General features: G+C 40.7%; 1 protein-coding gene across 4 annotated transcripts in view; it reads left to right on the forward strand.

The window, feature by feature from the left end:
* The first annotated feature begins 647 nt into the window (after window positions 1-647).
* sgg (shaggy) overlaps window positions 648-13197 on the forward strand; it is a 62308-nt gene continuing 49758 nt past the window's right edge. For 2 of the 4 annotated variants that reach the window (XM_064699778.1, XM_064699777.1), the window contains exon 1: window positions 651-934. In XM_064699778.1, the coding sequence (XP_064555848.1) occupies window positions 850-934 (85 nt within the window). In that variant the 5' untranslated portion in view covers window positions 651-849. Of the gene's footprint in view, window positions 935-5253; window positions 5376-13197 lie in introns of those variants that run through there. The other 2 variants (XM_064699776.1, XM_064699780.1) reach the window with 2 other exon arrangements.

A 13197-nucleotide genomic window follows, 5' to 3' on the forward strand; every position in this document is an offset into this window, starting at 1 on the left:
ATTTGCGGCAGTGCAAGAGAGAGAGCGTAACAGCAAAAACGGCGAATAGAACTAACAGTAACGGTAACAGCAACTGCAAACAGTAACAGCGCTAGCCAGTGAGACAGAGAGGGAGAGAGAGAGAGACCAAAAGAGACAGAGGTTAAAACTGTCGCGCGGAAGCTGCAAAAACACGTGACGCAGATGCGAATACTTTGTTTTTTTTTTTTTTTTATTGATTTGCTGTGCTTTGTTTTTTTTTTTTTTTTCATTGTTTCACAGATGCTCTGCATGTGTAATATTTGTGCTTGGCACTGTTAATTCAATTTTCAATTCTTTATTGATTGCTTGCAGCCGTCTAACAGTTACAATTTAATCATATTGACGAGTGTTGTGTCTGTGTGTGTTACCAACAACGCGTGTGCCAGCCGACAATTTGGCCACCCCATCACCAGTGAGCTAAAGCAGCATATACAAATTGAAGAAACATATATCAACATTTATACAAAACAGATATAAAAACAATATACCAATTACAACATCAACAACAAGAATAACAATAACTACATCAATAAAAAAGCAGCTGTAAAAACGACGCGTGTGTGTTGTGTTATTTTTTTTTTTTAACAAGTCTACGACACGCGCTTTTAACAGCCGTGTGTCGTCCTCTGTGTTGGGACAAAGGAAAACTTATCAAAGGCTTGACTGCAAAATAAAGACAAGAAAAATTGCTAAGAGAAGAATAACGTGACTGTCAAAACAATAACAATTATACTAAGAGCGAGGGAGAGACGGAGTGACCACTAGAAAGTGCGTGAGTGAGAGAGAGAGCGAGAGAGAGAGAGAGGGAGCAGCAGCAGCAACGTCACCATGAGCGGTCGTCCAAGAACCTCCTCGTTTGCCGAGGGCAACAAACAGTCACCAAGTCTGGTGCTTGGCGGCGTCAAAACCTGCAGTAAGTACAACACATAGATATATTATTATAGATACATTCAGATCCCACTACATATCAGATTCATCCAAGCCACAAGCCAAAATCACCTCCCTCTTAATCCAGGAAACGGGCCTAAACTCACAGATTAAAATCCGGTTTTAGTCAATATACTCAATAATACCTGATATTTTAAACTTAAAAGGTGAAGTGGGATCCGTGCAGAAAATTTATCAAGGAATTTATTTCTCTTTACCTATAATCTATATGCACACACCGTGTAGTAACATATTTTTGTGTTGACTTTAGCACCCACATGAATTTTACTTGGGGAAAATGTATATTGTAACATTTGTAGTCGAAAAATCGATCAAATGCTTCGTTAGATTTCGCTGTCTAGAACGTGCTGGAACGTTCTTCTAGTTGGAATAGAGAAATATGGAAAATATGATATATGATACTAGCTGGTATTTTCGGGTTTGCCCGGTCAAAGGTTTACACTTTTACACATTTTAGATATCAATTTTCCACCCTTTTTGAGAATACACAAATATTCGAAAATTGCATTAAGTTCGGTTAAGAAACACAAAGGTTATGTGCGCACGTGTTAGCAGCAGGTAGCGCAAATTCCAAGAATTTCTGTATACATGTACACACACACATTCATGCGCGTCTGCTTTGAATTCTATCAACAGCATTGCAATTGCGATTGTATTGTTTTCTGAGCTGCTATTTTAATTTGTTTTTTTCACATTAAGTCATACTAAATGGTGTGGCTGTTGAGTAGAGGCGTCGGCAAATAGTGCGGTTAGTTGCGAGTTCGAACCCTGCCAAGAAAACTTTTTATTTTTACATTTATCTTTATTACTACTACAGCAAACGAGCGCGTAGCGCGAGCTGGATTTGGTGTTGGAAGAAGAGGGTTCAGGGTATCCTCCTATAGAACCGTCTTACTTGTTTTTTAGTCATGTTTTAAAATCGAGTTGGATCGATATCGAAATGAAGCGAGATATCGACAAACTATCTCAAACTCGTTCCACATATGGCTTATAAGTGTATATTTCGAATTGTACGTATTTGGGTTTTGTAGTTTCAGATATTGATGCGTTCATACAGGCGGACTAGCAAGATGGACTCAGCTCGTCGTCCTGAACAAAAATAGATATACTTTATAGGGTCGCAGATGCCTTCATCTGCCTGTTGCATGCATTTTTAACGAAAACCCCTTTAAGTAAATTTCAATGGGTTCAGGGTATAGAAAGACAGACACACATGGCTATTTCGACTCGTCTGTTGATACTGATGAAATACATATAGTTAATGATTTTTGCGTGTGGTCAGTGAAGTCTGCTATGCGTTAAAAATTTTAGTACGAAGTTATAATACCCTCTCTCAGAAAAGCTAAAGCTTCTTTAGTTCAAGAGCTAGAAAGAAAATGTATCGTTTGAGGATCTAAGATTAAATACACTTGCAGACATTTAATAGATGTGTAATAGGCATATCTTTTGACTTTCTTATTTACATATACCTAATTTAAATGAAGAAAATCTTCTACGGATTTTTGTGCAACTTTTGTCATGCATTTTTTAAATATTGGGGCACAGTTTTTATTTAATTCCCAAATATCGGATTGTGGCTATTCAGTCGTGAACGTACGATTGTTTAAAAATATATATCAATTATATCTTGTAATGTGGCTTAACATAATATTTGTTAAAGGTAAGTCTAGTCAACTATTTATACATTCGAATATTATTGATATAAATTCATTATACATATCAATAAACCCGGAAATATTCTAAAACAGTTTTCTAAAAAAGTGTTTGAAATTGGAAATAAAGGTGTTATAAAACGTGACTATTGGTAGTTTTATAAAACACGACCAGAGGTAGGCTACGCAATTAGTCGCTCGCATTATTTAGTTAAAAACTTTTAGTCTGTTAATTATTTCAAGTGAAACTCACTTTTTCGTTTAAGCGTTCAGTTGGACTTTTTTTCGGATATGCCGCTATATAGTGTGCTTAAACGTTATCTAAATTTGAAAGCCAATCAGCTGTAAAAGTATATTTGCTGATTGGACTGCTTTGGCAGCCCCTTCGAGCAACTATCGTCTGATCCATGATTAATTTCACTTGAAGATCACAGAGGGCTCATTAAAGCTTTTAAGGTGGAGATAGAGGAAGAAGGAGAGGGAGAGAGAGAGAGAGAGAAAGAAAGAAAAGGAAAGAGCGAGAGAAGGAGAGGGAGAGAAGGAGAGGAGAGAGAGAGAGAGAGAGAGAGAGAGAGAGAGAGAGAGAGAGAGAGAGAGAGAGAGAGAGAGAGAGAGAGAGAGAAAAGGAGAATGAGAGGGAGAGAGAGGGGAATATGAAGCGTACACTTAGAGTTTATGAGAGTCACGCGCTCAACCGATATCTGCTGCCGTGGTTGTAACTTCTTTTTTTTTGTCGATTTTCGCATTGCTGCATTTCTCCACATACCAAATAAATATAAATGTGTTTTTATGTATATTCAATCTCACGGCTTGCGTTTAATTTTGAAATTAGTCGCGAATTCTAATCTGTGGAATCGGCTGTGTTAGCTATCAATGTTTTTCTATGAAGCAACAACCAACGAGGGTTTCTCAATCAATTTGACAGATGAGCTAATCATGATTCACAATCATAATTATGACTAGGTATAATTCGCACTCACCGTCACAAATAGCATATTATGCATTTGTAGCTAAGCATATGTATTGCTTTCATCAAAATTTATGGTAATATGATAGGGCTATAGAACTAAGTACTAAATGGGTTTTTAAGTCTCCTGGATATTAGCTACATTTTATTAAGCCACCCCATGTCCGATATTTCATATCAAACGCTATACTTTATTGGCATTTATCAGCGGTCCGCTCCACGTGCATCATCGTCCTCGAGAGCAGCATCGGGGCATTGACTAAGCAAGCCGTCTTTCCTTGATTCTACTTAACCTCATCCCCTCCTTTGATCCACTAGGGCGCCCCAGCAGCTGTCAGAATATTCATTTTCTGCAGCGCCAGCGAGTTCAATCGATTTCACACTCGCACTAACTATCTCACCCATACACACACACGCATAAACACACACACACACGCGTGCACTCCAATGTACATGCACAAACACATACGAGAGCACTCGATAACTCACCATAATCGCTCTCTATTTTGCTCTCTCTCTCTCCCAATTGCAAACTTGCTTTGCGGTGCGGCACAGTGGCGCAGTGCAGTGGCCGAGCCGGTCACGTAAGCGACCGCGACCCCACTGTACACAAAGGTGATGGCGCGCAGCGACTGCGATGGTCGGGTGCCGCTGTTTTGTCTGTTGCGCTCCGAAAAGTGTCTTTTTTTTCCAACACACCAGCGCAATCATACATGAATACACGTACATAGGAACGAAGCTCGCTTCAGTCGCCGTCACCGCTACCACCGCATGGCGAGTGTGACGCGCATGCTAGCACAGCGAATTCGCACACAGATACACACAAACACCCATATACTCATATACCGATATACACTCACCCTCGACAGTTTCACCTCACACGACCTGCCGCTTCGCTGAGCTCTCTTCGGTCCCGCCAGTCGCATGCCCGTTGGTCGGTCGTTGTTATGCTCTCACAGAGCGATGTCGCCATCGACTGTTGTTTGGATTTTCGCCGCAACATTTACTGCTGCCGCTGCGGCCAATGCATACAGTTGTGTGATGAGTTGAATTGTCGTTGCTCGTGTTTTTTTCGCTCTGGCTTTCAGTAGCACGAAATTCGTCGAAGTAACGCTGAGAACAACGCAAAAACGCGCGCAACCAACTTCACTTTACTTTTTCACTGCTGTTGGCATTGCTTTTTTTTTTAGATATTTGCTTTTTGTTTAAATATTTTGTGTGCCTGTGTGTGTGTGTGTCGTGTGAATTTCTTATTGCGCTGCTTTAACAAATTGTATAGAAAAATGTAAAGAAAAATTAAATGTGAAAAGCGCTGCAGAACGTGGAAAGTGCCAGCGCCCAAAAAGTGCAATATTTTTCTGTAAATTTCTACTCATTGCTTTCTGGTCGACGTTGTTCTCGGTCGTGTGTAGCTAACCGTGCCGTCCCTCGTGTTTGTGTGCATCTAGTTAAACGATAACTGCGCTGTCAGCAGCGACGGCGACGACGCTGGCTTTGAAGTTGGCAGCAGTCAAAATTACTGTTGTTGCTGTTACCCACTGCCACCCCCTGCAAAGAACGTTCTTGAGCTGATGAAAAAAAGCCCATCACCAATTTTACAACAACAATCGACTTGAGTAAGAAGGTCAGCAGCGACGTTGACGCATTTGAACGCTTTCTAAGCGCTCTCTGCAACAACAAAAGCGCAGCAGTGGCGGCGCTGCACAGCGTTTTTCTCTTTTTTCGCTTCTACTGTTGGCTGCTGAAGGTGACGAGCATGTTGATCAACCGCGGCTCACTGCTTGAAGGTAAAAACTGTTAACTTTAAGGAATATACAACACTAGAATAATGCTCTAAAAATAATTGCTCTTTAATTGTGCCACTCACACACACCCCCCCACACACACTTGAAACGGCAACAAGAGAACTTGAGCTATTTTACCTGTTGAAATTGACGCTCTCACGATCAACAGTGCGCCTCTCTCTCACTCTATCTCTCGCTATCTCTCTCTCTCTTTCTCTTGCTCTCTCAATACACGTGTTTGAGTATGCGTGCTCATAGACTCGTCTCTCGCGTAATTTCTTTAACCTGTCGGTCGCTCTATTCGGCGATTGCCTTTGAGAAGAGAGGTTGCCCGTGCAAAAACCAAATTCAATTAATAATTTTTAGCTTTGAATGTGCACATGTGTTCGTGTACGTGTGCATGTATTAATGTATTAGTTGTATGTGTGCAGGTGAGCGTCGTAATTTATTTTACACGCAACCGATTACGCTCCTTAGTGAAAAGACGGTAGCAACAACAGTCATAGAAAAGGGAGGACGAAAGACTAGACAGGTATTATGACTAGAGTTAACGATTTTTGATTCTGGACGACCAATAAAGAGCTAAAGGTGTTGTAGATCTTAAATGATGCAAACATTGAAGGATAATATTGTTTGTGAAAGCTATACAAAGAATTAACAATTTAAGAATAATTAAAAATGAAAATTGGTTAATTATTAAAATAAAAAGTAACCGCAAATCAAAAATATATGTACATACTTTGTCGGATCGGCAATGCCCCCTTCTATCTATTACGTACATTTTCGCACGTACCAATACTCACAGAAAAAAATTCATTTGTCCATGCCCACCTTTAATAGATGTGTAGATACGGATACGGATACGTGCGAAGGCGCGCACGCTCTTAACTTTTAAGAGAACGGCACTTACAGAGCAATCACAGAATGAATTTGGGTGCCGCTTCTTTGCACTCTATTTATCTGCATTGCATACAATTGTCTTCTGGTGTCCACCCTTAAACCGAAAGCTTGCACGAATTCGTTTTGAATGGCATACCAAAGACTGTTTGCAAGGCTTTTCTCTTTTGTTTTTGTGGTCTCAGAAGGTATTTGCAGCATTTGCAAAGCTCTCTCACGATAGCCCTCTCTCTGGCATTTGGTGCACTCATTTCATTTTAAGATATGAACTTTCAAATGTGCTAACATAAATGTATGTACATGTATGTGCATGTGTGTGTGTGTGTACTTATGCATGTAAGTGAGCATGCGCTTTTTGCACACAGAAAACGCATACACGTCTCCATGATTCGCATCGGTCGGACGGGCGACGGGCGAGCTCTCTTTTCGTGCTCCGTTGGTCTGTTCGCTGGGATCATGCGTTTGGGTGCTAGCACCGGCGTCGCTGCCTGCGCTTGCGTCTTTTGGCGTAAACAAGATAATGACCCACATAGACAGACGGGGCGCATACCGCGCGTTAATTCAAGCGGCACAATGCAATGCGAGAATGTTGTTAGCATTTATATGATCTATACAGAAACTGACAATGGGTATATTAGTTTTATGCATAACCTCAATCAGTAACCGCTATGGGGTTGGAATCTTGGAGTCCACTACCCGATAATCAAGAAGATTGAACAGGGCATTGTGCAAGCTGTTACACTCGACTGCAGCCTTGTTTTTTGCTCTTGCCTTGCGTTTGTGCTCTTTCATATGAATTTAATTTATACTTATTTATGTATGTATTTATTTTCGTTGCTGCTGGCGAACGGCGACCCCCAAAATGCGTTTGTTTGCTCCAATTGTGATTTTCGTCTCTGCTGCTGCACAGTTGGCTGCAAGCCAAAGTCATGCCCTAATTTATGAATCTCTTGTTATTTAGATTTATGAAATTGGGCAAAAATTTGAATCAACTGTGAATATCCGGCGGTCATTTGCCACTAAATACGAATACAAATCCCATCTCGGGCCAACGCCCGACCGAGCACTCCAGTTACACGAGCGTATGACCACAAAGTAAACATCAAATACCCTTTCCCCCCCAAATACGGTCACATTCTATATAGTATTGACATTTAGTTTGCCAGGAGCGAATAATCTATTGATGGATTTCAGTTGAAAAATGTTTGAGGCATAGCCGACAGATGTTCTATACGAACAAACAGACTGACAGACGAACATGTGTATATCAACTCCATCAATTCCTCCTATAGACCTATTTGATATTGTTGTCCGAGACGGACAGACTAGCTATCATAAAAGCAAACAAACAGACGTGGCTTTATTGACCCGTCGTCTGTTGATGCTGACCTAGATCATGGGATCAGAGATATATCTATATCACATAATTCATAAGGCTATAATATTAGATCATTGAAGTTGGTTAAGATTTGCGCAAGTTATGGTTGCATATATCCAATTACCTAAAGCAACGACTAAAACAAACCGCTTAACTGTAAAAATAGTGCTAAATAAGTTTAACCATAGACAACAGCAGCATTTTGTCTTCATTTATGTGCGCCTATCTATCAAAAAAGCAAAGTGAAAGTGTAGATTTGTTGTGTTTTATTATTTGCAAAACTATAAATAATATAAACTGTTAAGGACTTATCAAAATGTTGAACAGCACGTGAAAAGAAAAAGAGAAAACTATGGAGAATGTCAACACTAGATGCATGCAATCTTGAGAGATTAGTTTTGATGTTAAGTCAAATATGAAGAAGGAAGCGAGCTCTAGTTGGGAGTGCCTGACTAGGAGGTTAAGGTTGCCTTAAAACCGCGTCGAGCTACCTTTACAAACAGTTTAAATACCCTGGCTAATCTTTGTTTGTGGACAGCTCATGGAAGGCATGTTCAGTTACACATTTTCTCTTTTAAAGTTATTTTTTTTTTATTGATTTTTTATTTTTATTTTATTAAGTGTAGAACCTGTACAATAATAATTTAGTAACTTAACAACACATGGATGGAAAATGTAATTTAGAACCGAACCCCATAACGCTCAGTATGAGCTGTTTAAGTCGCCTTAAAGGTCGGGAAGGGAGTAGTCCTCTTGCGAGCAGGCTGCGGTGTCTCTGCAATCTTTCGCTGTATCTGCTTGTGTGTCTTCCAATCTGCTCTTCAACTGTATGCAGTTTGAGGTCTTTATTGAGTGTGGAACCGCGTACGTACCAGGGACATTTGGTTATCTGTCGTAGTACCCGATTCTGTATACGTTTATAATTGGATTTGGCTGCAATCCCCCAAATTTGCTCTCCATCTGTTGCATCCCAGCGGCAAGGTGCTCCTTTTATTGTTGACCGCAGTTGTTGCAGTCTGTGAAGACATTTTGATACCGTAGCTTTGAGGTGTGGCCCAAAGGTAAGGCGCTTGTCCAAGGTAATGCCGAGATACTTAGCTTGTGATGGCTGCTCCAGGGTAACTCCCTCTAGCTGGATTGGAGGGATATGCATCAGCTTTTTAAGGGTGTAACATGGGTTTATTGTTTTCAGCGGGCTAATCTTCAAATTTCACCGTTTGCACCAAGCTGCGAGAGTATCAAGATACCCCTGTAGTCCATTACTTGCTTCTAGGCGACTTTTGGAATTATAATCGACTGCGATGTCATCTGCATATGTCGCAATAATAGCCTTAGAGGGAGCTTCCATACGTTGGAGAACTCTTGGTCATCTAAAGCCTGCATGATGTGCTTCACCAATCTGTGAACATGTTTCACAGTGCCGATTGGCAATAGTCCTCTCCCATAATTTAGACAGGGAGGGTAAGAGACTTGTTGGCCGATACGATTAAGGATCCACTTCTGGTTTGCCTGGCTTGTGAATCGTCATGATCGAGCTAATTTCCATTGCTTTGGGAACACTTGGAGCATGTTAATAGCATTAAAAATTAATACTATATAGAGGAGCGCCCTTGTAAGCAAGGCTTTCAACGTAGCATTACAAATCCTATCGATACCCGGAGCTTTATTTTTCGGCAATAGTTAGATCGCTTCAGTTATTTCTTCAATCCTTATAGGCTCAATAGGCAGGGACATCTGCAGAGGGGTCTGCAGATTCTGATGGGTCTCCCTAGTCTGCTCTATCGTAGCAAAGTCATAAGAAGTAAAACGAGCCTCTAGATGGTATCCGAAAGCATTATCCTGTTCCCTTTCGTTTTTAGCAAGTTCGCCACCAAGACATCGGACAAGAACCTGTCTAAAGGGTTGTCCTTTGACCGAATTTGTGCATTTCCATAGAGAGTAGTTCGCATCGACGGTGTAGTCCATGGAAGCCAGTTGAGATCTTGAGATCGAATTGCTCTTCTTCGGAGGCACCTCTTTGTTCTGATTAGCTCTTTAGCCTCCATCGTGAGAACAATGCCATAACTAATGGAACTTGAGTTAGGATTGGGTGGTGTTGTGGCAGTAGCAGCTCTATATATATTTTCAGTTAGAGAATCTACTGCATTCTCAATGTCTTCTTCAGAGTCCAGAGTCGAATTTAATTGAATGGAGCATATCAAGATGTTTTCTGAAAGCCATGATATCAGTACAGTTGGTGATTAGCCGAGGGCTTGCCCTGACATTAATACCATCTGTTTGCAATTTAACAACAAGGGCTATATGGTTAGATTCTAAGTCCCAGCTTTGGCAGACATTTGCTTGAGAATCCGGTATCCCATGATATAATGCGAAATCAATGCAAGTAGGTATGTGACTGGCAACATATGGGTATCTAGTTGGTGATTCTGTTGCAAGAATATTAGCTCCATTGGCTGTAATGGCTTCGGCTAGTTCTCGGCCCCTGGGTGAATTGTATGTATCTGCCCAAAGCCAATGTCGCGCATTACAGTCTTCACCAACCAGATACCTTTGCCCGCAAGAAGCGAGTATGTCACTGAAGTGCCTTTCTTCAATTCTATTCCTTGGTGGGCAGTATATGGCGCTATATTCGCCATTCCTCCTTTGCCGTGATTGTGGCGTGATGTAAGCTGGATAGAATGAATACCCGTATATTTTGACTGTTTCCCCTCGGTTTAGTCTGATCTCATTTAAGAGAAGAGTGTCGACAATGTTGTTGTGCGCGTAGAGCTCAACTTCTCTGGCTTTTCCTGCAATGCCATTGACATTCCAGATAAGGATCTTGAGGGTATTCATTGTGAGGCTGAGGCGTTGTTATGGAGCTGGTAAGACGATACATCCCCAGTCCATTGCTTTATCATGCTGGCCATTTCATAATCCATTTTTTCGAGCCGTTCTAGTCGCTGACTGTTTTGCTTGTTTTGTTGTTGTTCTTCTCGTTGCTGCTCCTGAAGCCACAAGAGGAATTGCTGCTGTTGCTGTATTTGCAGCTGTTGTTGCCATTTCAAAAACTGCTGTTGCTGTTGTTCCAATAGTGACTGAACGTCAACTGGATGCTGCTGCTGATCATGTATACGGCGCTGGGCAGGCCCGTTGCCGTTTCTTGCTATTGAGGCATAGGACTTGCCTCCAGTATTGACTCTAGAGGTGTTAGGCATTTGTTGTGTTTGTTGCTGTCGAGTTTGTTGTTGCTGCTGCTGTTTTCATTGTTGCTGCTTTGCTTGATTTGTATCCCTCCTGGTCTGTCTATACGCAACGTGTAAGACTGTTGCATCATTGAAGAGCCCATTGATCGTCGAAGATACTCCTGGTACCACGGGCATCCTTTGTAGCTTGCCATATGATTCCCTCCACAGTGCATACAGGTAGGCTGTTCATCTTCGAAACGTCCGCATAGCTTGGTGGGATGATCTTCACCACATCGTGCACAATTGGGATGACGACGGCAGTATTTGGCTGTGGGACCGTATTCCTGGCATCGTATGCATTGAGCGATTTCAGATGTTTTGCGCATCCTTTCTATTGTCACTTTTTGTCGGCAAAGTGTTTTGATATCATATATTTCATTAATTTTTGCGCATGGCCTTATATTAATGAAGAATATATTGAGTTTTTCATCTCTGATGGTCCTTGATCTTGGGTTCTGTACCTGCAGAGCATCGAAGCCATTTTTTTTAAATTGGCAATAATTTCGTTGTTTAAAGTGCTATGGTGGAGCCCCCTAACTACTATTCTGTAAGGCTTCTATTCCTTCAATGTGATACGATATGTATGGAACTCAACACCAGTACCATCAAAATGGTTAACAATGGCTCTGTAAGTATCACTGTCTTTGGGAAATATTCTGGCTGTTTCTCCTAGGTTGACTTTGACTGCCACGTTATCTAGACTAGTGACCTCCATGATGAGTTCAAAGAGATCATTAAGGTCGGTAATACTCACAACTATTTGCGGTGGCTTTGGGGTACCGTTAAGCTGATTGTTGTTATTAGACACATTATGATGTAAGTTGTTGGCTGTGTCTTTTGCATCAGTACTGTCATTAGAAATATTCTGACGAGCAGTCTCAGAAACGCTAGTAGGGCCTTCATTTGCAGCTATGAAACTTTAGGCAACATGGCTTACACTGGTTACATCCATGTCCATGTCCAAGTCTAGCTAGACAAACCTGTTGCTATAGTTTGCCATGCTAGTTGATGCTGAGGGCGAGACCAGCTTCAAATCTTTGTTCGGTCTCTTACCGCTAGTATTGGGAGATGAAGGTTTCTTCCTCTTATTTTTCCCTTTTTTTTTGGCTGCCACCAAATTTGTAGCAGCTCCACTGGGTGCTAGAGAGTCAATTTTAGCATCTCCACTGAGTGTTGTAGAGGCAGTGTTTAAGGAGCATTGGGTGAAGCAAGCTCCATGGTTATCCATGCTTCCGCTAGGGCTCACACTGCTGATTGCAGCAGTTGCCGCAGTTGCCGTGGTGTAAATAGAATTACTAGTAGCACTAGTAAATGTTAGTATTGTTGTTATTGTACTGATGTTCTGAGTATCAGTGCATAAAAGGCGTTGCGCGTTAATACACTCTGTCCTGATCTCCAATGGAGATTTCCCAGCTACTTGGTGCATTTTTTCATAATCAATCTGCTTATTACTAAGCAGAGAGTTAGAAAAAAGTTACTTAATCATTTTGATTAATTTATATGATTTGTTAACTTTAAAGTTAAAGTTAAGCTTATAAACAGTCAATTTCGCTTATTTTCTGCAGGTGCAGAAGTATGTCAGATCAGCTTAGCTGATAAGCGCGGCGTTTATTGCCCCTCTTGTGCGGCTGCGCGCAGAGAGAGGGGTAATGTTTTGCCCAAACGGGCAACGAATGCAGTCTTATCGCACTACACTTGGAATTTATTGCCGACACTGCAAGAGACAGCGTCCGAAATTTACACAATTTGCACAATAGATAAACACGAACTTTGTCTATGCGCGACACAACCGATCTCGATTAGAGCAGATTAGCGACTCTTTTAAAGTGATGAAACCATTAAATTCAAAATTTTAACATATGCTAGTTTAACTATATCGGAAGGCAATGCAGCAGCAACACTTAAAATAGTCGCTGCTGCATGACAATTTGTTCATGCCTTCAACGTCGGGAAGGGAAATTCATGAAATTTTCGTAAATTCAAAAAATTCTTATTAGTTTTAACATGTGTTAACTATTCTCATAAATGTTTATTTCTTTTCCAAAAATGTCTATGCAATTGATAATAAGTTTTTAGAAGCAATATTTGAATCGCTCATTGCAAACATACTTATTAATAATATTAATATTATAATTAATTCGAGAATCCTCAGAAGCATGGAACTCATATTTAAAAATATCCTATAAGACTGGGCAGTTCCCCAGTTTTCAGACTTGTGAAATTGACTAAAGTGAAAAATGAATAAGAAAACTTAAGAACATGTGTATGGTTTATAAATAAATATTTTATTCTACGAATTTACAAGTATAGTACAACAAAGTAT

The sequence above is a fragment of the Drosophila montana genome, unplaced genomic scaffold, assembly GCF_035044405.1.
Source record: "Drosophila montana isolate Dmon_TW-CO22-7 unplaced genomic scaffold, ASM3504440v1 contig_1624_1, whole genome shotgun sequence".
NCBI lineage: Eukaryota > Metazoa > Arthropoda > Insecta > Diptera > Drosophilidae > Drosophila > Drosophila montana.